The 24,421-nt window shown below is 51.8% G+C and overlaps 7 protein-coding genes across 7 annotated transcripts; 3 read left to right on the plus strand and 4 right to left on the minus strand.

Annotated features, from left to right (window-relative positions):
- Positions 1 to 373: 373 nt before the first annotated feature.
- Positions 374 to 2,599, minus strand: AAFC00_005486 (uncharacterized protein; the record flags this gene model as incomplete). Its single annotated transcript, XM_069345273.1, has 1 exon — positions 374 to 2,599. One exon carries the CDS (start codon positions 2,597 to 2,599, stop codon positions 374 to 376), a length of 2,226 nt encoding a protein of 741 aa, XP_069203102.1.
- A 1,834-nt stretch (positions 2,600 to 4,433) lies between these two features.
- AAFC00_005487 (uncharacterized protein) lies at positions 4,434 to 7,691 on the plus strand (the record flags this gene model as incomplete). The annotated part of the gene is made up of 3 exons (XM_069345274.1): positions 4,434 to 5,000; positions 5,057 to 5,684; positions 5,743 to 7,691. The coding sequence occupies 3 exons, from the start codon at positions 4,434 to 4,436 to the stop codon at positions 7,689 to 7,691; spliced, it is 3,144 nt and encodes a 1,047-aa protein (XP_069203103.1).
- Positions 7,692 to 8,914: 1,223 nt separating this feature from the next.
- Positions 8,915 to 10,347, plus strand: AAFC00_005488 (uncharacterized protein; the record flags this gene model as incomplete). The annotated part of the gene is made up of 3 exons (XM_069345275.1): positions 8,915 to 9,638; positions 9,699 to 10,074; positions 10,152 to 10,347. The coding sequence occupies 3 exons, from the start codon at positions 8,915 to 8,917 to the stop codon at positions 10,345 to 10,347; spliced, it is 1,296 nt and encodes a 431-aa protein (XP_069203104.1).
- Positions 10,348 to 12,194: 1,847 nt separating this feature from the next.
- AAFC00_005489 (uncharacterized protein) lies at positions 12,195 to 16,262 on the minus strand (the record flags this gene model as incomplete). The annotated part of the gene is made up of 3 exons (XM_069345276.1): positions 12,195 to 12,894; positions 12,967 to 15,559; positions 15,614 to 16,262. 3 exons carry the CDS (start codon positions 16,260 to 16,262, stop codon positions 12,195 to 12,197), a joined length of 3,942 nt encoding a protein of 1,313 aa, XP_069203105.1.
- Positions 16,263 to 16,851: 589 nt separating this feature from the next.
- Positions 16,852 to 18,023, minus strand: AAFC00_005490 (uncharacterized protein; the record flags this gene model as incomplete). Its single annotated transcript, XM_069345277.1, has 3 exons — positions 16,852 to 17,672; positions 17,725 to 17,872; positions 17,928 to 18,023. The coding sequence occupies 3 exons, from the start codon at positions 18,021 to 18,023 to the stop codon at positions 16,852 to 16,854; spliced, it is 1,065 nt and encodes a 354-aa protein (XP_069203106.1).
- A 751-nt stretch (positions 18,024 to 18,774) lies between these two features.
- Positions 18,775 to 20,697, minus strand: AAFC00_005491 (uncharacterized protein; the record flags this gene model as incomplete). The annotated part of the gene is made up of 2 exons (XM_069345278.1): positions 18,775 to 20,256; positions 20,350 to 20,697. The coding sequence occupies 2 exons, from the start codon at positions 20,695 to 20,697 to the stop codon at positions 18,775 to 18,777; spliced, it is 1,830 nt and encodes a 609-aa protein (XP_069203107.1).
- A 525-nt stretch (positions 20,698 to 21,222) lies between these two features.
- AAFC00_005492 (uncharacterized protein) lies at positions 21,223 to 23,334 on the plus strand (the record flags this gene model as incomplete). The annotated part of the gene is made up of 2 exons (XM_069345279.1): positions 21,223 to 23,013; positions 23,068 to 23,334. 2 exons carry the CDS (start codon positions 21,223 to 21,225, stop codon positions 23,332 to 23,334), a joined length of 2,058 nt encoding a protein of 685 aa, XP_069203108.1.
- Between the last annotated feature and the right edge of the window lie 1,087 nt (positions 23,335 to 24,421).

A 24,421-nucleotide genomic window follows, 5' to 3' on the forward strand; every position in this document is an offset into this window, starting at 1 on the left:
AGTAAAGGGCAAAAGTAGATAGATACGGTGCGGGAAGCAGCGATAGCTTTCTGTCCCACACGCGAAAAACATGAGATTACAACCAATCAAGATCAGTCAATTAGCAGAATGTTCTACGTTCAAATCGGCAGTCACTCAGGAGTGGATACTCGTTTGCAACTTGACCGGGACCTTGAAATTAGTGAGCCCGGCAAGGGACAGATAAGACTGCTCGATATAGAATGGCGAGGATACACACAAGACAAGACGCGAGGGAAGGACATGGATTCGCAGCCAGTATATACAGCCCAAATCGCTACATGTCCATCGCTTGTGACTACCAATTTACCTCGACCATGATGTCCCTGTTTCCTCATCACATTGCGCCTTGTCATCAGTCATCGTCGTCATCATCGCTATCTCCAAATATCGACTTGAAGACCTCGTCTCCAGCCCTCTTGGCCTCGAGCGCAGAGTTCGTCTCAGGGTCAATCGACTCTTGAACCTTGACTTCTCTAAACGCCGGTAGTGTCGACTGGGATTGCACAGAGGAGTCATCTTGTCCTTGTGCAGCATCAGAAGAAGAAGAGACAGGGTTGTCGTTTTTGGGAACAGAGCGTAGACGATTCGCTTCCTGCATGATCTGGTCCAGACTCGCTTTGGACACGACGTCTAGTCTGCTGCTACTGCTAGTGTCGCCAAAGTTATCTTGGTTGCTCGCACCACCAGTGCTTGATCCAGGCCCAGATCCGGGGTCTGCGTGCGAGGGAGTCTTGACTCCGAACCGCTTGCAGAGGAGTCTGGTCGGGTAAAAGGTCGTTCGTGAGCGAGTCATGGGTCCAAACATGCCGAGTTTCGCGGCTTCGACCGCGGGGTCTTGAGGTGCTTTTGGGGCGGCCTGCTCTGAGGGGCCAGTAGAGGAAGAAGTCGATTTCTGGCCGTGAGTCGAAAAGGCGGCGGAAGATGATGAAGCGGTGGTGAAGCGCGAGGCCATCAGACCCGAAATGGGACGGAAGATCTGGGCGACCTGGCAGAATTCGCGTAGTTCCGAGATCCATTCGTCAGTGGTTTTGTCTTTGGCACGTATAGGCAAGGACTCGCTGATGCCGGCGGCAATCTCGAGGAACGCTCTATAGCGGGCTCGTTTCCCGAGGTCTTCGCTGTATGGCAGGGAGCCACTCGATCCCCGTTGAAGCGCGCTCGTTGCTGTAGACTTGTCAAGGACAGGAACGAGGTCCCAGAGGATTTTATTTTTCTGCGCTTCTGTGCGCTCGAAGCCTGCTGGTGCAGGATCGTTGCGCGCTTGAGGCAAGTTGGTTCTGCCTGTTGCGTTAACAAGACGTTCGCGGGCCGAACTGGACAAATAATCGAAGATGGATTTGCCGGGCAATTGCTGTTCGCCTAAAACGGCAGCTCGCGAGGCGGGATCGAGGGTGGATGCTTTTGCTACGTCGGCTGTAGACTTGAAGGTCGAAGGGTCGGCAGGTTTGACCGGATCCTTGTTTTTACTTGATTCCCACCCTTCTGGAACAGATGGAGGAGGGTACTTGTTTTCTTGATCTGTGATCAAGGGTTGGCTTGCGAGTACAAACCCATCCAAAGGTAGTCGGCCGTCGTAACATTTCCTGAAGCCTGTATTGCTGATGACTTTGCCGAGTTTCCTTGACATGAACGTAGGAGCAGCTTTGACGGCGGGACTAGCAGTATTGGCGACAATACCACCTTTTCGCTTCTTCTTGTCACCTCCTATGATGCGATTGTAGGATATCTTGGGACCCATCTCGTAAGGATCCTCGTCATCCGAACCCGTGTCGTTCAGTACACCTACGCCAAAAGCGCCTCGCTTAGGCTTCTGCTTGACTTTCAGAGGCTTCTTCATGGTGAAAGATGAGGAATCGTCGTCATCTCCATTATCGTCCAAATACGAAGAAGCCCGTCGCGATCCGGCCGTACTGCCTTGGAGACGCTCCTCTCTAGCATATCCCAACCCGAATCGGTCCTTTTTCTTGTCTATTTTGACGAGATGTGTGTTCGCGGGAGCGAATAGATGGGTTCCCTGGGCTTCCACCGAGTTGTCTTCACCCGTCTCCGCCTTTCGTCTGACTCTGGGACCGATTCCTTGTCCCTGACGCCAACCCATCTTTTGGAGTAATTTCACACCTATAGTGTCTGCAGCAGGTTTGAAGAGGTCACTTAGTAGACCGCGGCGCATGCCTTCCTCCTGGGTAGAGCCCAAGCCTGAAAACGAGGCCTGGGTTTCCAGCTTCTGGGCTTCGGCAGCATCGGCGAGATCCTCATCATCCATGAAATCTCCCGCTTTCTGCTGCGTCTGTTCTGCGTTTGCATCTTTGGCGCGGTTTCCTCGCGAAGAGATAAAGGTCGATGGTGTCCAGCCTTCCTTGGATCCTACGGTGTTGAAGTAACCAGCGCTGAAGCCTCCGGTGAATGCGCCATGGAGACGCTTCCTGCCACGCTCATCCCTGACCTCTTGCTTCCACAGCGGCACGTAGCTTCCGTCATCGCGAGTCTCCGAGTCTAAGGGAGGGAGGGGGGTGCCATATAAGGCAAAGGGCGGGAGATGATCAGCCTCATAGTTGGCTCTGGAGCGCTTAGAGGACATGTCTTAGTATCTGTGTCGCGAAGGTGTCAAGCATTGAGATGGTCTGCTCCAGTGTCCAAGGTGGGATACTTACGTGAAAATGCTAACGAATCATTGGAAACGCAACCGATGATGTTCTATGTGAGTTGTACGGCGAAATGGCAGGTTCAGCTCGCAGTCCTGCACTCAACCGGCAGTCACTGTCGCAGGCGGCGAAAGTAGCAGGAACGATATCAGCAGCACCTACGTCGGCGCAACTGAGTGTCTTTGGTCGATATAATACCGTATGCTTTGCCCAATGTCACCTTACACCACCTTATTACAGCAGACATTCGATAACAAGTGCATTAATCAGTGCATTCCACACACACAAATGATAAGCTCACCACTGACTCGGAACAACGGGTTAGAGATTCACTTATACCGTGATAATAAACGCAGGTTAAGCCACTAACAACAGAAGCACCCACCACTTCCCGTTCCGCTTCGTTTTACGGAGTATCACTAGCCACTTTTGGGTATCGAACAGTAATCCGAGCCCTCGAACACGAGCAAGGTGCAACGTGAATCCATCTGGCCTCTCTACTGTGCTGTACGCCAATCCTGCCTACTGTATGGTCCAGAAGTCCTACCGCACTTGAGATGTGTGATGCACAGTCAGATACTCGCAGCGTGGATCGGAACGACTCAGCTGGTGATGTAATTACCTTACCGCAAGAACTTGTGGCTTCCTTGCTCACAACTAGGCTCCCCTCATTATTATCGTTGAATAAGGTAGCACTTGCGTCGTCTTGCCTGCGGCCGCACCAGCTTATTCCTTGTACTCTTCTTTGCCCTTTTCGCATTCCCTGCCCCTGCGTGATTATTCAGCTCGAATCTTGACGAACGACTTGCCTTTCTGCGTCAGCAATTGCGCGGCAGAAATATTCTATTTGTGTCTTGTGGTCTTGCAAACTGTGTCTTGATTCAGTACCTCAACCTTGCTGCTCGAGTGCAGTACAACATTCACAGTACCTACTCTCTTGCCGAACCCTGGTTCAACGGGTAGGGGAAAGTGTATCCACAGAACTCGCTCTGGTCCTTGGTTCTGGCTCGGTTGTTGCTCCACATCTCGGCGCGCTTCATTGTTGACGTCCAAGGAAGTCCAGAGGGTTCAGGTGGCCTCATTGTTTGCATCATCCATCCACCTGTGGCTTTCGTCGTTTGGACTTGGGTTGTTTGTGTCACGAAAGCAGAAGGCCCTGCGCCAGCTTGTCTTTTTCTCTCATCTCACTACTGCCTGAAGCTGCCAAAGCTCGCTGCACACCTTACTGCATATACCACAGTACGGGACACACTGCACTACGCGAGACTAAGCCACCAAACAGAAGACTCAGACAGATAATCGCAATCTCGACAAGACCCAAAGCGGAAGCCTCATCTCTCCCCGTGCTTTGCGCCCGCTGCTCGTCCAGAGACAACTGCAGACAACTTTAGCAACATCGGACCCCAGCACCGCCCCTTGTCATAAATTATTCCATTTGACACCTGCCAAATATCTTGTTAATCCTACATCGTTGACCCCGCAGTCTGAGCAGCTGTCTCTTGTCTTGCGAACCGACGATCCAGACGTCTTTTATCCTCCCCAATCAACATAACAGCACTCCCACTCCCATGCCATCGCGCCTACACCGATAGAAAGAAGCGGCTTCGCCATATTGGCAGCCTAGCAATTGTCTCTCCACACCACACCTCGCAACGGCTACCACATCATAGCTGTCTCTGGTGTGTTCAACGACGTCGCTTGTCAGCCATCCAACCTCTTCTTTCTTTACTGCACCGTGGTGTATAGTTACCACAGCAGCACCAGATAAATATGTCGACTGCGGCGTCGCCGTCGTCAACTCCACACACTCCATCGAGCGTGCGCCGACACCAGTCGTACGTTGATCGCGATCGCTACCAAGCCACACCTACCAGAGATGCGGCTCCTTCGTCTCCACGGAGGAGTTTGTCGCAATCCCAGGTTCCCTCACATAGTCGGGAGCCTTCTGCCCAGGGTCAATTGTCTTCAGTAGCGAGACGGGACTTTGAGCAGAGCAACGTCGCCCACCCTCCCTCAGACGCCCTGCCAGACGACTCGCGCGAGCCTCCCCCTTCTTTTCCCGCCCGCTCGGATTCGACGAGACAGCCCTCGATGAGGAACGGAAATGGTCAGCACTCTAGGTATAACTCGCAAGACATTCCTCAACCCGCCGCTCCTCCTCCTGCCAACGCCAACGGCAGCGCCAACAATGACCCTTCTCACCATACTTCGAGCTCTGGCGTGCGGCGTAGAACCACCATTGACGCGACCACTGGTCACTGGGAGCTGGGTAAGACCATCGGTGCGGGTAGCATGGGTAAAGTCAAGCTAGCACGAAACAAGGAGACCGGAGAACAGGTATGTAATTATGCGGCTGGGAAGCCAGCCATCACCCTCAGCTTACCATCGCCCAGGTCGCCGTCAAAATCGTTCCTCGCTTATCTACCGACGAGCATCGAACACCTCAAGATAGAGAAAGAGCAGACCACTCCAAAGAGGTCCGCACTGCCCGCGAGGCAGCCATCGTGACACTCGTCGACCACCCGTACATTTGCGGCATGCGTGATGTTGTCCGCACCAACTACCACTGGTATATGTTGTTCGAATACGTCAATGGTGGTCAAATGCTGGATTACATCATCTCTCACGGCAGGCTGAAGGAGAAACAAGCACGCAAGTTCGGTCGCCAGATCGCAAGCGCCTTGGACTACTGTCACAGGAACAGTATTGTGCACCGCGATCTCAAGATTGAGAACATCCTTATCAGTAAGACTGGTGACATCAAGATCATTGATTTTGGTCTAAGCAACACATTTTCCCCCAAGAGTCTACTCAAGACCTTCTGCGGCTCACTATACTTCGCTGCCCCGGAGTTGCTGCAAGCCAAGGCATACGTCGGGCCCGAGGTAGACGTCTGGAGTTTTGGCATCGTCTTATATGTCCTGGTCTGCGGAAAGGTTCCATTTGACGACCAGAGCATGCCTCAGCTTCACGCGAAGATCAAAAAAGGTGTTGTCGAATATCCCCCTTGGCTGTCGACTGGTAAGATTGCACTCTTGGCTGTTTTCTTCGCTCTTCGTTCACTGACACAGCGATACAGAATGCAAGAGTCTCATTGGACGCATGCTTGTCACAGATCCGAACCAACGCGCGCCACTCTCCGAGATCATGGCCCATCCCTGGATGACCAAAGGCTTCGGCGGTCCACCAGAGTCCTACCTGCCTCCTCGCAAACCATTGCAATTGCCTCTAGACCCGCTCGTGCTGCAAAAGATGGATGGATTCGATTTCGGCTCGGCCGATGTCATCGAGCAACAACTCACCGATGTCCTGAGATCGGATGAATACCAGCGAGCAGTTGTCGCGGCCGAGCGTCGTAACCAGATGCCGACGCCCGAGGTGGAGAAGAAACGAGGAGTCTTTGACTTCTACAAGCGTCGAAACTCTACGACTAGCCGGGAGACGCTGTCAGGGGCCTCTTCAGAAGCTGTCCAGCTTGGTGCTGATCCGCTCAATGCATACCACCCCCTTATCTCGATTTACTTCCTCGCAAAAGAGAAGCTCGAGCGGGAACAAAGAGAGTCGAATCCTGGGGCTCTCAGCATACCTTCTTCGATCAGTGACAAGACGCCCAAGCTGCCAGAATTGCGGGCTCCCCAGGCAGCATACACCAACACCTCGACATACGAGATGGCCGGAGAAAAACCCACCGGTGGCCGAAGCAGACCACGAGCCCGAACGCACGGTGAAGATGAGGTGGCTGATGATTTGTCGAAGCTCAAGATCAATAACCGCCAAGTACCACCGTCCCCAGCCATCGTTCTACCTCCACCGGACCAGACCCCGACAAGGAAAGAGGGCATGGCTACGGGCATACTGCGCAGATTCAGCACACGGAAACATCGCGAACCTGACCGGCCGACAGCATCCCAGCCAGACCATTCAACACCTCGCAAGAGTTTCAGCATGCGGCGCCAACGCGATCGAGACTCGAGCGCGACTGGTCTGAGACCAGATGTCAACACAAACCAGCCTCCGGAATTGCTGACACCACCCCAACCCTCCAGTGAACCGCAGAGTCGACGCGTGGGTCTCGGTCGCTCTACAAGCGTCAGCACAGCAGAGCAGAGGCGTCGCACATCCCGACGTGGTGTATCTGAGGGAGCCAGCGGATCACGTCCACCAATGCCTCCTCAATACGGCAGCCGACGCGGGAATGCAGCCGACCGTCCTGGCGACGCAGCATCCGATGTCGAATCTCCGGCCTCACGCAGCGCAGGGCCGACTTCGAGAACCAAGTCCGTCGGGCATGCACGTAAGGAGAGTTACCAAGCCAGACGTGTGGCGAGGGGCTACAACGATACAGACAATGTGCCCGAAGAGACGGATCAAGACCTGCAAGCGGATATGGCAGGCAACAACGTGGGCGGTACGGGGTCAAGTCCCCAGATCAAGCCTGTATACCTCAAAGGGTTGTTCAGTGTGTCGACGACCAGCTCCAAGCCGCTAGCAGTCATCCGAGCGGACATCATTCGGACATTGAAGCAACTGAACGTGGAATACAGAGAGATCAAGGGTGGGTTCAACTGTCGCCATGCACCCAGCATTGATCTCCACAAGAATCACGATGAGGGCGGAGACAGAGGTCTCTCAGCCCAGCCAAGTCACAAACGCAAGATCAGTTTCGGTGGTTTCATGACATCGGGTAGCAACGAGCGGGAACACGATGCGCGAAATCCGTCGACGCCGACCATGCCATCCCGACGGCCGGAGAATAGTTACATCGGCAGCGAAGAAGAATCAGACGACAGCGAAGGTGCTTCTGCACAGCGAGCACGCAGGAGATTGTCTGCTCAAGGCAGACCGCCAGGCGAGACGAGCACGCATGTCCAAAGTGACCTGGGGTCTAGCATGGTGTTGAAGTTTGAGATATTTGTGGTCAAAGTGCCGATCCTGAACATTCATGGAATCCAGTTCAAGAAAGTCGATGGAGGTACTTGGCAGTACAAGAACATGGCACAGACAATCTTGAATGAGTTGAGGCTGTAAGCACGGTGAAGACACTGAGAATGAAGAAGAGAAAAAAGGGTTAGGGATCAGGGCGGTGGGGCTAATGGAAAGGAGGATGCATTATCAACACTATGGTTTTTTTTTCCCCACCATGCTTCGACTTGTTTGCTGAGATAGCAGGGCGCTGATGGAAGCGGGTTTATAGCATTGTCAAGCGCGCATTTTTTGTTTGTCCTTCCTCTTCGTCTTGCTGGACGTTGGAATCATGACTTTTTGCTGATACCTTTGCTCATGAGTATTTTATGGCTTTTGACAGAAGACAAAAATACACGAATGCGATAGTATCGTCTCACGAAGTTGTCTACCGTATGCTTGAGTCTGTCGCTTACCTCGCCTTCAGCGACAATCACAATCTCTCGTTGCGATTTACCAAGCTAGCACACAGTATGACCATCATGCTTCGATTCTCGTGCTGCATTGCATTATGACACATGTGCAGTCTGCCTTTGTGACTTGGGCAAGGTACATGCAGTACCAGTGACTTGGCTCTTGCAGGCACAGAGGCAGAATGTGGGCGGTCAAGGAGGGGTAGTCGACACGAAGTAGCTGTGTAGACAAGTGCCTGTGTCAGATGCAGACGCACAGACAAAATCAAACCCTAAGACACTAAGTGTGGGTCATACATACAAGGCAAAGCGGTGCGGTGGTGGTAGTGGTGGTGGTGAATGTGCCCGGACCGAGCAAGTGTGGCTTGATTCTCTGTTTCTCTATTTCCTCCATGTGGTGTGGCTTGATCAGTGCGGAGCAAATGCACAGATGCACAGATGCACACTTGCCCTGCACAGATGACTTTGGACTCAGGTGCAAATGCACTTGCCCACTGAGAAGCACAGAAGCACAGAAGCGCAGAACACACCCAACTGCTCTTTCCTTTTGGAGAACTACCCAGAGTCGCCATTTCCTTGTTCGATACCACACATTTCCGAGCCTTCCTTTTCTGCCACATTATTCCACAACCTTCACCATCCTTCACTCACGCGCACACCTCTTTCAATCTGATTATCACGATTCAGTACGCCATCTCACCGACAAGTCGTCTACGAGAGTGCTTCGCCAGACTCGGCATAGAGCCAATATACCGCGATCACTAAATCATACATAGCGCACGTGTGTGTGTGTGACACAAACGCCCTCCCGTTTCCTCCTCACCCTTCTTCACCCTCTTCTCATATCCTTCTCCGCCTCTCCTCTCCCGATCGAAAATGCTGCCGCAGCAGCAACACGTCTTCTCACACCAGCACCAATATCCCGGTCCCGCGGATTGGAGCAGTGTCCAGCAGAATGCGCAACATGCGCAGCACCAGCAGCACCCCTCGAGTCTGGCCCACAACCACGCCCAGAACCCTGCTGCTCTTCAACACCAAAACGTAAATGTCGCACATCAACACGCTCAAGCCCAGGCTGCCGCCGCAGCAGCACACGCCGCACAACAGCAACATTACTCCAGGATAGCGGCGGGTGGTGCAGGCATGGGTCAGGGAACCCACGATCATCTCGGGCCTAGCCCAGGTTCCCAGCAACAACAACAACAACAACAACAACAACAGCAACAACAGCAGCAGCAACAATTACAGCAACAACAGCAGGGAAATGGCGCCAATGGCATGGTCGTCGGTGGCGATCAGGGCGCTGTCAGTGACGAGAATAGGAGAGTCCTCGAATGGATCGCTCAGATGATGAGAGCCGAGACGCGCGAAAGTGCGCTGCTGGAGCTGAGCAAGAAGAGAGAGCAGGTTCCGGAACTGGCTCTCATTCTTTGGCACTCGTTCGGTGTCATGACCACCTTGTTGCAGGAAATCATCAGCGTCTATCCGCTTCTGAACCCGAGTCAACTCACCGCTGCCGCGAGCAATCGCGTGTGTAATGCCTTGGCCTTGCTGCAATGCGTAGCCTCTCACAGCGAAACGAGGGGCCTGTTCCTTGGAGGTGCGTCAACTCTCGAATTTCTTGCTTTTATGGGGGTTCCTTGCTGACTTTCTGCCTTAGCCCATATCCCTCTGTTCCTCTACCCTTTCCTCAACACCACTTCGAAATCCCGTCCATTCGAATATCTCCGACTCACCTCTCTTGGTGTTATCGGCGCTCTTGTCAAGAACGACAGCAGCGAGGTCATCAACTTCCTGTTGACGACTGAAATCATCCCACTTTGTCTCCGTATAATGGAGACTGGCAGCGAGCTGAGCAAGACGGTCGCCATCTTCATCGTCCAGAAGATCCTTCTCGATGACTTGGGTCTGCAATATATCTGTCAAACATATGAGCGCTTCTACGCCGTGGGCACTGTCTTGAGCAACATGGTGAATCAGCTTGTCGAGCAGCAGACTGTGAGACTACTCAAGCATGTCGTGCGGTGTTTTTTACGGTGAGCATGGAACTTCTCCAGTCGTTTGTTAATCATCGGAAGATACTCCTGCTGACTCTTGGTTTCACTACGATAAGCCTCAGCGACAACGCCCGCGCAAGAGAGGCCCTTCGTCAATGTCTCCCGGAACCTCTTCGCGACGCTACCTTCTCCAGTGTTCTCCGCGATGATGCCGCAACCAAGCGCTGCCTTGCTCAACTTCTTCTTGCCTTGTCCGATCAGGTCGTCGATCCCGGCCAGCAAGCTCACCAAGGACAGATGCTTCTCCAATAGGTTGTCGACAGCGTACAGAAGTCCATGAATTGGCTCGCATTCAACTTGCGCTCCTTGGAGCTTCTTTCATTCTACACGTGTACAAAAAGGATCAGGCGGTCTATACTTGCATCAATTGATGCAAGCCGCCATTCACTCCTGTCCAAAAAGCTCCACTGTTGCTAGACATTTTCACCCTGGTTTTCTTTCATTCTCATGATACCCCCCTTATCGGAGCCATGTCTTGATTTATACCTTTTCATTTCCACACCTGACATTTTCACATTTTACTGCTTCTGATGATGGATTTTTTGCGCCGAGGGGCGCCTATCGAAGCCTTTGAGCGAGGAGCGGAACCGGAAACGAGACATCTTACTTGTCCTTGTTTCTTCAGTCAAGGGTACATTAACCTTGCCCTGCACACTGCAATGGGTCATGGCAACTTGGATTCGCTCTCAACATTGTTTCGGCAACCTGCATTGACTTGCACCAAGGACACGTTACACGTACGAAGAGGCTCCGTCAGCTCATGGATCACAATGCACGAAGCAACAAGGGATAAGATGAGGGCGCTCGACAAGCTGATACGAAGGAACATGGAGTGAAGAACGGGAGAGAAATGCAAGGAGCCAAGACCCAAGGCATCGATGAGTGCGCCATCATCTCTCAATGCCACTTCCAGACTAAACTTTTTTTTGGAGGAATAGGAGCGCAACTCAGGGTTTTTTTCAGTGTTCTCCAGTCGCGCAGGGAGTTTGTTTTGCATCAGACACGCGAAGGGAAAGGAAAGCAATGAAGATTTATTTCCAGGCGCATTTCGATATCAATGGATGATACGAAGGAGTCTGCAATGGAACTTGGATGGGAATTGTAGAACGAGTAAGAGAATTTTCCGAGAACGAAAGACGGCGGACATGTCGAGAAACGCAGCAAATGAGAAGAAGAGCAACGACCCCAAAAAAATCGGAGGTGCATGGTAAGTGGTTGGGTGGGGGACATCCAGAGCAAATTAAAGCAAAGCAAAGCGAGGGCGTTTTCTGGTTTTGTTCTTTGTCTTCTGCTCTTGCTTCTTTTTCTTCTTCAGGCGGACTGTCTTGTGCGATAGTATGAAAAGAAAAGCGGATACGGATTATGGGGGATGGGGGAAATATAGGCCAAGGAGTTTGAATTTCTTTTCTCTTTTCTTTTTTTTGATATTAGATCTGTACATGGTAAAAAGGTAAAACTTATGTTCCTCTCTCTCCAAACCGACTGGTGAATTGCTCTTGACGGTTCTTTGGCTCCTGGTCTTCGATATCAGACGGTATCGAGGGCGTGTGGGATCGAGTATTCCATTCAAGATGGAACACTCGACCTCTCATGAGTCAACCGTCTAGTGGGACTCAAGAGAATGCCTTTTCTTCTTGCTCTTCTCGACGACTCGTTGGTGATTGGCAAGGAAGCTAGATTACGTCTTTTGAATCGCGTATGGATTTTAGAGTCAGTGAATTATAAGATAGAGTATGAGTTCATGGTGCTTGGATTTTAGAGTTGGTGAACTTACGAGATAGAGTATGAGTTCATGGTGCTCGAATCGCGTGTGTTGTGTGCCTTGTTCACAGATGATGCTGTACCTACCTTACCTTGCAGAGCGAGGACCAGGCCAGGCCCACCAAGTCCAAAAGCGATCGATGGTTATATCTCCTCTTCGTCTTCGTTCGTTCACGGTGTATATGTATGTGTGGTTAAGCTTTTGATATTTGCATCCCAAGTTATGCTGTCTGTCCCATCGTATTCTATCCGAGAAAGGGAAGAGCAAGAGCGGCGTCTCCGTCTCTCGTTTCTACTATCTAGCTGACCTTACGGCGCCCCCGCTTCGTCCCATTCGTTCAAAACTCCATCGCTATGCCCTCTGGCATCCCAAAGCCCCCTCCTCCGCCAAGTAACGGGAACCTGCCGTGCAACATGTCGCTCCTCCTGTCCAGCTCGGTCTGGTATTCTCTTCGCACATCCTCGAGCGTGACGATTTTCCGTTTCTTCGCTGCTGCTGCTGCTGCTGCTGCCGCGGCACCGACGACGACGACCGAAGACGAAGAGGCGTGGTCGACTAGCACCCACCCGTCTTCCTTGCCTAGACATGCTAGCGCGTTGATGCAGACCAGGTAGGCCTCTAGCAGGGTTTCGTCGTCTGGCTCGAAGACTTTGCTGGCGACTACGGGGGGTTTGCTGGTGCTCGTCTCGCCGACTGTCGTGCTGGTTGTGGACGACGAGGCGGACCGCAGCAGTTGTAGGCGGTCGTAGAGGATCGAGGCCGCGCCTCGGAAGTCTTGCGTGTGCATCCGCCAGGCGTACATGACTTGGTGGTATTGAGGGAGGGGTGTTGCTGTTGATGATGCGACGGGGGAAAAGGGGAGGTGTTTCTTGGTTAGGGTCAGGAGGATTTGGTCGATTTCCGGGTACATGTGTGAGGGGAAGGGGAGGGATGTCAGGAGGGTCAAGGGCGATTGTTGGGACATTGAGGTTTCTGAAGAGGGGGAGAGAGATGAGTGGATGAGTGAGGATATCAGGGATTGCAGGTTTGCTTTTCGTCTGTTTGGTCGAATTAGCATATGTAAAACAGGAGAGATATTGGGGAGAGCAAAGAAACGAAAGGCAACTTACAGTGCTGGGTCTCGGACCAACAACAACACATCGAATGCTCGTCTGTAATGACTCGTTTGCAACGAAGCACTGAAGATTCTCGACAATATCTCTTCTTTGAGCTGCTGTACCCTCAGCAAATGCAGCTCCTCCATCGCCATGTCCACCTGCATCGCTGCCGGTGAATTGTGCATGTTGCGTTTCCTCGAGTCCAGCTTTGATAGCGCGTCATCGTCTAGTGCTGCGGGGTCGTTATGGCCTAATTCCTCCAGCGCCAAAGAAGCGAAATCCGCAGTGTAGGTGTGGATCTTGAGTGCTTCGTAGAGAGAGGACACGTGCATATAGAAACGCGGTAATCCATCATTGAAGAAAGATCTCTCGGTTCCCTTAAGCAGATTTGATGTGTCGATGTCGTCGATCTTGGGAGACTTCGAGCTGAGGTCCTCGGCACAGCGCTTCAGGAGCACTCCTGCCATTGTGAAGTCACCAGTGGCAAGATACAGTCGTCCGCGGAGGTATTGCGCCCACGGTCCGGATGGCAAAAAGGCCTCAAACTCCGTGGCCAGCTCGTGGTTACCGTGCTTGATGAGATTACCCATGATATGCATAACCACGCCGTCGTACGATTTTGCCAAGTTGGCTCCATATGTCCACGCCCGAGACCAGTACGTGATCAGTGACGACATGCTTTCGTTCGGAAAGCGCATCGCCTGCCAGTCACCGATGAAAATGCTTTCGAAAAGTGTAAGTGCGGGCTGAACCGTACGCTTGTTCTTGCTTAGAGGATCCAGGATCTCCTTGGTTCGCTTCGAAGGCTCCTGGCGCACATTGCTGGCCAGCCATAGTAGGATCTTGTGCTCTTTGAGTTTCGCCATAAGGTCCTGATACAGCTCCGAAGCATTAAAGTCAGAGGACAATTCTTCAGGTTCAAGATCACCAGCCATGAAGACAACCAGCGCAAGTAGATCCAGAACAGCCTCGTGTGTTGATTGTAGTGTCTCTTGTGCGCCTCTGATGGTCGTCTTGTCACCATATCTGGTGAGTGCCTGCTGCAGGTCTGATCCGCGTTCAGGCTCGGCCAGTCGCTCGATAGCCGCAAGAAAGATATCGTTCGTCAGCTCGCCTAGACCCCCAAGGTCTTGCATGGACTCTGTAAGACTGTCAAAGTCTTCGTTAGAGACTTCGGAGTGCAGAGCGCATGCATCGTAAAGCTCAAGTACGTGACGACTGTACTTCTTATGCACCCCGTTCACTGTCTTGTCCGTGCTGAGTTGTAATGCGTTGACCGTACTCGCCTGCTCAAAAGTGGACTGAAAGTATGCAGACAGTCCTCTTCTGAAAGCACGAGCTCCGATCAGCAATCTGGCGACTGGAACACAGTTATCGTCAGGCAGGTAATTAGCGAGCGGTAAAGAATTGACGATGTAGTGTTCCTCTTGTGTGATGAAGATGTCTGAGTTGTGGTTGATGACTTCGAATTCGCTGCATGTCCTGACTGGACTTACGAAGTCTGCCCGGACGATCCATGGCAGGGCGAGAGCTGCGTCAAAGGCAAGAGATAGTGAATCAGCCCGGCGACTGTGAAGTAGTCTGACCAGACCAAAATACGTGTGCCACTGCGCAGCGATATCTGACTGGTAACGCTCAAAATCGATCTGGCCAGAAGCCGTCTTGTTCACTTCGATCTTGGCGGAGATTGCGTCGCAAAGTCGCCGTTTTAGAGGCTTGTCATTTGATGCTCGTGTTGAGTCGGTCAGAAGCTTTAGTCCTTTTCGATAAACAAATAGTGCAGTCTCAAGCGTGGCGGTACTGAAACGACCGGGGTAGAACAGAAAGTCCAGCCATCGCTCGGACGGACTTGAAGCATCATCCGCAGCCAGCAAGACGTCCGACTCGGCAGGATATTGAGCAATGTTCATGAGCGAGTCGATACTGAGTGAACCTTCATCCACGGCCGCCCAGTTGTTCTGCCACACATCTTCCACATCCTCTGGAGGTGCCAAAAGGTCAAAGGTTAGAGTAAAGATCTTCACAAATGCACCAGCTCGGACTCTGATCCAGAGTTGAGATTGTCGCCATCCGTGCCCTGGCAAGATTCGGAACTCGACAATCTGCCACACATTGGTGTTCATGAGTTCGTCGAGTGGGGGTATCAACTTGGCCTCCGATTGGAGATCCCTCATGCCGTGAGCGGTCGAGTCTGCATCTCTGATTGCCCAGAACTTGAATCGATGGTCCTTGGGCGAATTGGTAACGATATAGTACATGTCTCCATCTGGACGGCCTTGCACTTCGACAATTTGCATGATGGAACCTTGACTCGGGTCGATTAGATACTGAGCTCCGTTGTGGACGTTTTCCTTCTCGTTTTCGCCAAGTAGATCGGTCTGAACAGCAGTCTTTCCAGTCTTCATGTTCCAAGCCTTCAGGGTATGGTCGAGAGACACGGTGAACAAGTGGTCGCTATCCGGTGACATGGCAATGGCGGTTGGCGTCGAAGACTCGAGATCGACGTCGCCAAATCTCACGGTATTGTGGCCTCTAAAGGGAATGAGTCCTCTAAAAGTAGATCCCCAGCCTCCTTCACTAAAGAAGGTCTCGCGCCATGAAGAACCTGTAGCATGGTTAGAGATCTCTATCATCAATTATCCGATAGACGGCTACGCACCACTGTCCCCAGCCTTTCTGTCCAACCGTAAGAGGCTTCCATCGTGCAAGGAGATGAATAATTCGAGCGAACTTGTTGCGACTAATTTATAAGGATTCTTGAAGCTGAATGAGGTCGGCTTGTACATTTTCCAGCATGTAGACGTGTCGAATTCCTCGGACGTCGGTACTGAGTCTCTCAGCAAGACTCCCTTGCTCAAGGTGAATGTGAACAGTTCATTGCTCGTCGTAAGGACAAACACTTCCAGTGCATCATGCTGCTCGGGGTCCGCGAAAGCGATTCCGTTCAATCGTATGGGATTGGCGAAGCTCAGCGCAAACGTCAAGACCGACTCCTGTGTGTTCTGTTTCGACTGCGCCAGATCCACGGATTGTATTTCCAATAGGTTGCGATCTTGGAGCACGCGCCAGAGAAAAGTGCGAGGAGATCTCGAACTGCGACGAAAGAAGATGGAGCCCTCGGTGGCTATGTGACGTTTTGCGTACGAGTCTTCATCTTGGTCGACGTCGCTCTCTATCGGTCTTGATCGTTTGCGGCCAGAGAATAGGCCCGTGGGCTCTGTGGAAATGTGAAGGGTGGAATTACTGTAGGTCGGCTCGATGTTTAGTCGCGCCTCTGTGTAGAGATACGGCGCAACCGTCGACGACATTGCGCGCCCGTACGTATATGTGTGTCTCCGCAAGGCAAAAGCGCTCGCCTGGTGGATGGAAGAGAAGGGAGCGTGATCAGGCGTGGTCAAGTCAAGCAGAGCGTGTTTGCAGACTTCACGTGAAGCTCAATTACATTCGCGTCTCAGATATTCGTGAAGCCCCAAAGTTATGCCAAGACTTTTGAGACGATGGCGGACTCTTTTGCGGAGATGATGGCGGAGGTGAAGTGAACCTCGTTCATCATCTTGTTTATCACTTCCTCTCCCACGTCGACCATGAATATCATTAACATGGTCTGCTAGGTTCAGAGAATGTTTATAATACTCTGCTGGATTGCTCGGCGTCAAAGTGCCTCTGCATATTCTATAGACAATTGTGTGTACTACTCGTGCTCATGCATGCAAGTAGAGTATAAGTTGATACCCACGTTCATCCACACTCCGCTCTGTAATCTGCCCCGACGTTCCTCCTAGCGCCAGATAATGCAGAAAAGTTGGTATCATGATTATGAAAAAGCAAAGAATCCCCCATCCCTCCTACCCTTGTGCGCCGTAGACTTTACCATTACTCGTCAACCCCTTGCAGGTTCTATGCGCGACCGTCTTTCTCCAGGTCCTTGGGTGTCGGGTCACCAATGCCGTCCTCATTGATGGCGAACATACAGTCACTCTCGGGTAAGCAAGGGCTGTCGTAGATCTTGCATATTCTAGTCTCACCCCTGCCCTTCTTGAAGCTGAGACGCGTCGTACTGGCGTGAGCGATAATGTTTCCTCCAATGGGCTTCTTGGGATCGGGGTTGAACATGGCCGATGGGCCGCCGTCGACCTGTGCGACAACTTGGTTGGTGATGACTACAGCGATTCCGAACTCATCTGCCAGGCGTTGTAGGGTACGCATGAACTTGGCCAGATGGACCTGTCTTGCTGAAAGCTCTCCACGTCCAGAGAAGTCTGTGCGGTACAGAGAGGTAGCTGAGTCAACGACGAGTAGCGAAAACCGTGTTTCTGTCATCATTTGAGCTGCCTGGTTCAGCAGATCAAGTTGATGATCCGAGTTGTACGCCCTCGCGTATGCCACATTGTCCAACACCTCTTCTCCACTAAGTCCGAAACGCTGGGCAACCGAGAGGAGACGAACGGGTCTGAATGTACCTTCGGTGTCAATATAAAGACACTTTCCCTCGCCACCACCCATGTCAAATGGTAGTTGACAGGTGACTGCGAGGGTGTGGCACAGCTGACTCTTTCCTGTCCTGAACTCGCCAAACACTTCAGTAATTGATCCAGTTTCGATACCGCCAGCAAGTAAAGTGTCAAGCTGCTTGGACCCAGTAGTGATACTAATGAGCTCGCTTCTTCGGGCATGCATCTCGGTGGCGGTAGTGAAACCCATGGGCACAAGTTTCGATGCTGAGCGCTGATTAGCACGAGTCCATCCACTTTCACATATATTTAAACCAACCTTCTATGAGCATCTTCGATGCCTTCTGCTCGGATATACCCTTGATGCGCTCAAGTACCATCTTGGGGGTATACGCCACCGCCTCAACCGTATGGAAGCCGCCATCAACGAAGAGCTGAATGTCCCTCTTTGTCAATCCATTCATACCCTGCGTCGGCAATCAGCGAGGCTGTCATACGTCTTGACATGAGAGTTATATCTACCTCTAAAGCAGAGAGTGGCGTTGGTGCGCCAGGGCCGCCACCCATCTCTTCCTCCATTCCTGATTGAGACTGAGCCTCTTCGGGAGCTGCACTCATGATGGGCGATCTACGCTACGATTTGCACTGACGGAGATCGATATACTTTTCCTTTGAAGAGTCGCTGGGCGTGCTGTCGTCGTTGTTGTCGAGGATGAGAAGGAAAGATAATTGAAGATGTTCTCGAAATGGTAGATGATCGCGTTTAGTGGCAAGTGCGACGCGTATCTGGTCCGTGGCTTATCGAAAATCTGGGGATGCAGGAGGCAACAGCGACACACGAAGTCACGTTTTCAGGGTCCATTACAAATGAATCTTCATTACCTTCCGCGGCACATGACGGGGCGACCCTGGCTGCAGAGGTCAGGCACGACCGAGTTCACAAGAACCTGTGGATTCGAGATTACTATCATAGTGTTCTCACCATTGAGGTTAACAAGGCAATGAGATGTCCTCTACCGAAACTCATGAGTCCTTGACCATTTCTTTGTGTTTCTCTGTTGACATAACAACGCCTCGAAGTTCGTTCATTTCAATCAGCGGAAGCTTCTGCACGGTTGACTTGGAACGACTTTTGTTTAAAGCGGTATCTTACGATGACGGTGGTAACATATACATTAAAAACACCTCAACGTGTAGCTGGACTCGCAGGTGAACATGGCATGAGTTTACCACCCAATTTTCGAAACGAGGTGACATGACTTCTTCCGATAGGCCGCATCGTGCTGACATCGGCAAAAGAGGAAGCGCGAAGGGTCATTGAAGACATCGTTCGCAGGCGAGCGAGCATGTACCATTGCGTATGCACACCTTAACCCGTCTTTGGTTTCTTGCTCATCGGCAAGGCAGGCACCTTGAAGCCATCCTTCGTCATGCTTCCAGAACTGCTACTGGCACCACCGCCAACTTGAGTGAAGGTACCACCCTTGAACCATCTATCCTCCTCTGCTTTTCTCTTCCTGTTCATCTCTTCTCTTACTTTTGGATCCACAAGTTCCAGACCCTGTACTGGTGTGAAAGCAACAGTGCTTGTACCACTAGCTGCTGCGCCGACTCCGCTTGTGCGCAGTCCCGAATTACGCAGCACAGAGGCAGTGCCAGATCCAAAGCCACCCTGGAAAGTTGACGCCAGACCACTCTGTGCGCCGCCTGCCGGCGTAGCCCCACCCCAGCCTTGATTCTTCTTCGACAGCTTCGCTCGTGTCCTCTGATCAATCTGAGTGGCACGAATACGACCTTCTTGGGCTGTACCTATCATGCCCATACCGATCGTGCCTTCACCTTGGCCATAGCCAACTTCAGCCTCTTCCTTACCAAATGCCATACGGTTCTGTGCTTTTCGCAGATCCGTCATGGCTGTGGCTTCCTTTGCTTTGCGAGCTCGTCGTCCACCTCGCTTGCGACTAGGTTTGTCATCGGGTGCTGGAAGCGCTCTTGCGCCCCGGTTGGGAGGTGCTTCTGTCAGCTTCTCTAGACGATCAAGACACTGTTGTTTCAGGTCTTCTCCGGTAAAGCCATTAGGTGACTCGTGAACTCGATCGACACGGGCAGCAAGCACGACTTTGGCGCTGACAATGCGCATTGCCTGCTTTTTGAGATCGGTCGGGATCTCGCGAATGATAGGGGAGTTGTAAAGGAAACCTTGGTGGCGTACTCCTACGTTTGTGGCAAACCCTGTCTGAGTATTCTTCTTCGATCCGAGGGGAGGAATATTGCAGGAGGGAGTTTTAGCGAGACCAGTGATACCTCCAGCGTAGTTGATGAGTTGGGCGGCGGTGAGCGAGCCGATCAAGACAGTCAAGTTTGGTGCGAAGAGATTCATCCGTGATTGCACGTAGTCAGTCAGGGTTTTCTTTGCCTTGTCAAGGCGCAGGATCATCTCGCATGCACTCCGGACAGCTGCGAGCTCCGACTCTGAGAGAGGTTGACCCCTGGTAGTGGTTCCTTCCACGGTGACAACCATAAGCGATGGACCATCGAGAACCTGGCGCAAGGACTGTCCAACCATGGGGTTCATTTCATTCTGGATAGCTTTGATGTTGTCCATGGGGCCATTGCCAATGATTGCGACCGTCTTTGCATAGTCCAGAGGATTGACAACGAGCCGCTCGAGTTCCGGGAAGCGCACAGAGTAATGGTCGCGGGTGAACTTGTGCACAAGCATGATCTCGCCATCGATAGAGGTGGAGAGTGTATTTGCTTGTGTCAACAGCTTGTACTCAGGGTTATCCTCCACGGAACCAATGTTTTTCGTTTGCTTCTCTGGTGGGAGAGCTTGGTAATGAGCGATTTTCTGCAGGAGAAATACCAGAGTCAGGGCTAAAGCTCATCGATGTAAATCTGATTTGCGCAAATGGGTAATGTGAGAGGTGACTGGGTAGCTTACCTCGAGTACGGGTTCCAGTGTCTTCATAAGGCCTGCCACACTTCGCACGTCGCCGACAGCGCCCAGCTGCATCTTTTCCACCCTCGCTTTGGTCTCTTCTTCGTCCTCGGCCTCTTGTGCATTGTTCAGGCTAGCATCGCCTTCCATGTCTTGGTCTTCGATCTCTTCTTCGTCTCCGTCAAGCTCCATGCCGCCATTGCCATTTGGCTCGTCCGGGTCCAGAGGGCGCAGTCCATTGGCAGATGGACCACCTATGAGATCGTCATCTCCCTGGAGATTGTTGTTTGTCTCTTCTTCATCCCCGCTGTCTTCGAAATCGTTGAGCAACTCATCTGCGATGGTCGCCATGTTGTAGTTGGATGCGCAACGGCGCACTGGACCTGAATGGTTTGCTCTATAGTTGCTGAGTGTATATCACTTATCTTATTAATAGTGTTGACCGTCTCGACGAGATGATTTGGTTCTAGGGTGGAACAGAGTCGGTGTGCTGGAGATGATGTAGTGATGTCAATGTTGAAGTTCTTCAGCCCTTTCGATACAAAATACAGGAAGGTGGAGGGCGGAGGACGGCAGAGGTGGAGGTGGCGGCGGTGGTGGTGGTGAGCTCACAAAGTTCCGCTCCGCCGTGAGGCTCTGCGTTGCTCCAGGCGGCGTCTGCCAAGACTCGAGCAACTGTATCTTTACTGCCTACATCGGCTTTCTATCCATCACCATCATACACTCCACCTCGCTCTGATTGTCGCCATATATTGCCCGGCGCACTGGTCGCGCGCAATCGGACTGGTACTGGGCTCACATCTTCCTACACGCGTCCAACAATAAAATTGAGATTCTGTCCTCCCTACACACCAACGATACTATCTCACCTTCATCATGGAGTCTTCACGTGGCCCGCCAAGGGTCAAGAACAAGGCCGCCGCTCCCATCCAGATCTCTGCAGAGCAGCTTTTGCGAGAAGCAGTGGACAGACAAGAGCCTGCGCTACAGGCTCCTACCCAACGCTTCGCTGATCTCGAAGAACTACACGAATACCAGGGTCGCAAGCGCAAGGAATTCGAAGACTATGTCCGTCGCAACCGCCTTAGTATGGGGAATTGGATGCGGTATGCCGGATGGGAACTGGAACAGAAAGAATTCAGGAGGGCAAGAAGTGTCTTCGAGAGAGCTTTGGATGTCGACTCTACCATCGTTCCGTTATGGCTGAGATACATCGAAGCCGAGATGAAGGAGAGAAACATCAACCACGCGCGAAACGTATTGGACAGAGCCGTGACAATTCTTCCCCGAGTGGACAAGCTCTGGTACAAATATGTCTACATGGAGGAGACTCTTGGCAATGTTCCCGGCACACGACAGGTCTTCGAGAGGTGGATGAGCTGGGAGCCTGATGAGGCGGCCTGGAGCGCCTACATAAAGCTGGAGAAGAGGTATGGAGAATTCGATCGTGCAAGGTCAATCTTCGAACGCTTCACAATTGTACACCCAGAGCCGAGGAACTGGATTAAATGGGCGCGCTTCGAAGAGGAGAATGGTACAAGTGACCATGTCCGTGAGGTCTTTGGAATGGCCATTGAAACCCTTGGCGAGGACTTCATGGACGAGAAAGTCTTCATCGCCTATGCCAGGTACGAGGCCAAACTGAAAGAGTATGAGCGTGCAAGGGCTATCTACAAATATGCTTTGGATCGCATGCCCAGAAGCAAGTCTGTTCTCTTACACAAGCACTACACAACATTCGAGAAACAATATGGTGACCGCGAAGGAGTCGAGGACGTTATTCTGGGCAAGCGACGTGTACAGTATGAGGAGCAGGTTAGGGAAAACCCCAAAAACTACGATTCCTGGATCGATTACGCCCGACTTGAAGAGTCTTCTGGCGATGCAGAGCGAACACGCGACGTCTATGAGCGCGCGATTGCTCAGGTACCTCCAACTCATGAGAAACGTCACTGGCGTCGCTATATCTATTTGTGGATCTTCTACGCATTATGGGAGGAAACCGACAACAAGGACCCGGAGCGCGCACGACAGGTTTACAATGAATGCCTTAAGCTCATCCCACACAAGAAGTTCACATTTGCAAAGATCTGGCTTCTGAAGGCTCAGTCCGAGATACGACAGATGCAACTACAGAACGCGCGAAAAACACTCGGTCAGGCCATTGGCATGTGTCCGAAAGACAAGCTGTTCAAAGGCTATATCGAGTTGGAATTGAAGCTCTTTGAGTTTGTGCGGTGTCGGACGCTGTACGAGAAACACATTGAATGGAATCCAGCCAATTGCCAGGCCTGGATTAAATTTGCCGAGCTGGAGCGTGGTCTGGATGACTTAGAACGAACCAGGGCTATCTTTGAATTGGCTGTTGATCAGCCGCAGCTTGACATGCCTGAGCTTCTGTGGAAAGCTTACATAGACTTCGAGGAGGAAGAGGGTGAGTATGAGCGTACGCGAGCTCTGTACGAAAGGCTGCTCGAAAAGACGGATCACGTCAAGGTCTGGATCAGCTTTGCACACTTCGAGATCAACGTGCCGGACGAGGAAGAAGAGGAAGACGGAACGGACGAGGCAGAAGAAAGACCAGTCAGCGACAACGCCAAAGCGAATGCACGCAAGGTGTTCGAGAGAGCCTATAGCAACTTCAAGCAGAAGGATCTCAAGGAAGAGGTACGTGAAGTTCACTTATCGACATCATTAAGCATAGCACTGACCCAAGAACAGCGCGTCGCTCTTCTCAACGCATGGCGATCATTTGAGCAGACACATGGCACTGCTGAGGATCTAGAAAAGGTCGAGAAGCAAATGCCGAGAAGGGTCAAGAAGAGAAGAAAGTTGGCCGAGAACGAATTTGAAGAGTACATGGACTACGTCTTCCCCGCCGATGACGAGAGTGCGGCCAAGATGTCCAAACTCTTGCAGATGGCACAGGCATGGAAACAGAAACAGCAGCAGCAGACCCCCACCACCGAGACAGAGGAGAGTGCTTGATCTCACCGCTAGCTTTAAAAATCACATATGTTGCTGTCTCGGATCATGATGCGCCAGCACACGCATCGACTCGCAGCATCACGACATGATTGGTCTCAAGCACTATCCTCTAATGGCCGAGTCAGAAGGTAATTGTGATGACATGTGGGTCATGCCTATAGAAAATCAGCTATCGGCGCTTGAATGTCAGATCTTCAGCTATCACAATTCGCGCGCCAACGACGCTTTAAAATCACAATAATATTGTTGTCAAAAGTGATCCAAAGCGGAATGATCAGCTACTTTTAGTTTCATTGCCTAGAGCCTCCCAAGACTCGAGTAATTTCCTCCAGGTATCTCCGCGTACCATTCTCGCATCAGCTGCGCAGCCTTGCAGCATTTAAATTTGACCAGACATCCGCCTTGCATGATACACCGGCATCACTGCGAATGGACAAAACGTCTGAAGCATCGACGAAATTACTATTTAGAGACATACCATGTCGGTAACCTTTCTTCACTGTCCTTCTTCGTACGGTCAAAGCATGCATGGTACGCTTGGCAGCTAGGAGGGCGTCAGCTTTAGGCGAGATCAGGGTTTCGTTTCAGGGGCACTAAACTGGTATGGTTTCCGTCAGGGGAACGAGATCGACAAGCCCGCTTCGAAACGCACGACCTTTGCGGTGTTCAGTGCTCTGCAGACCACTCGCAACTATAGCTATATCGATGTAATTAAGAGAGTACAACTTCTACTTCTACAGAGACAGATCCAGATGCGCTGGAAACATCAGGGAAAGTGAGGTCGGAAAATCGTCTAATATAGATAAACGTTGCCAGTCGCGTCTTGATTCTTCGTGATGCCCCCCTTGTCTTAAAGCTCCAGACCCACATGGAAGCAAGTAGCAGCCCGCAAGTACCAAGTTTTGTGGAGAGAGAGAAAAGAGAGACAAAGTCTGAGCGCGTGAAGCACCTCATCAGTCTGCGACCACGAGCAGTATCACACAAGTCGGCAATGCGCCATCGCCGTAAGCTATGATAGTAGGCTCCCATTCTTCTGGGGGATCTTTGAGCTATAATTGGGCTCCAGATTAATCTAGAGTTACACTCG

Source organism: Neodothiora populina (genome assembly GCF_041146345.1).
Source record: "Neodothiora populina strain CPC 39397 chromosome Unknown canker_contig_5, whole genome shotgun sequence".
NCBI classification, from domain to species: Eukaryota; Fungi; Ascomycota; class Dothideomycetes; order Dothideales; family Dothioraceae; genus Neodothiora; species Neodothiora populina.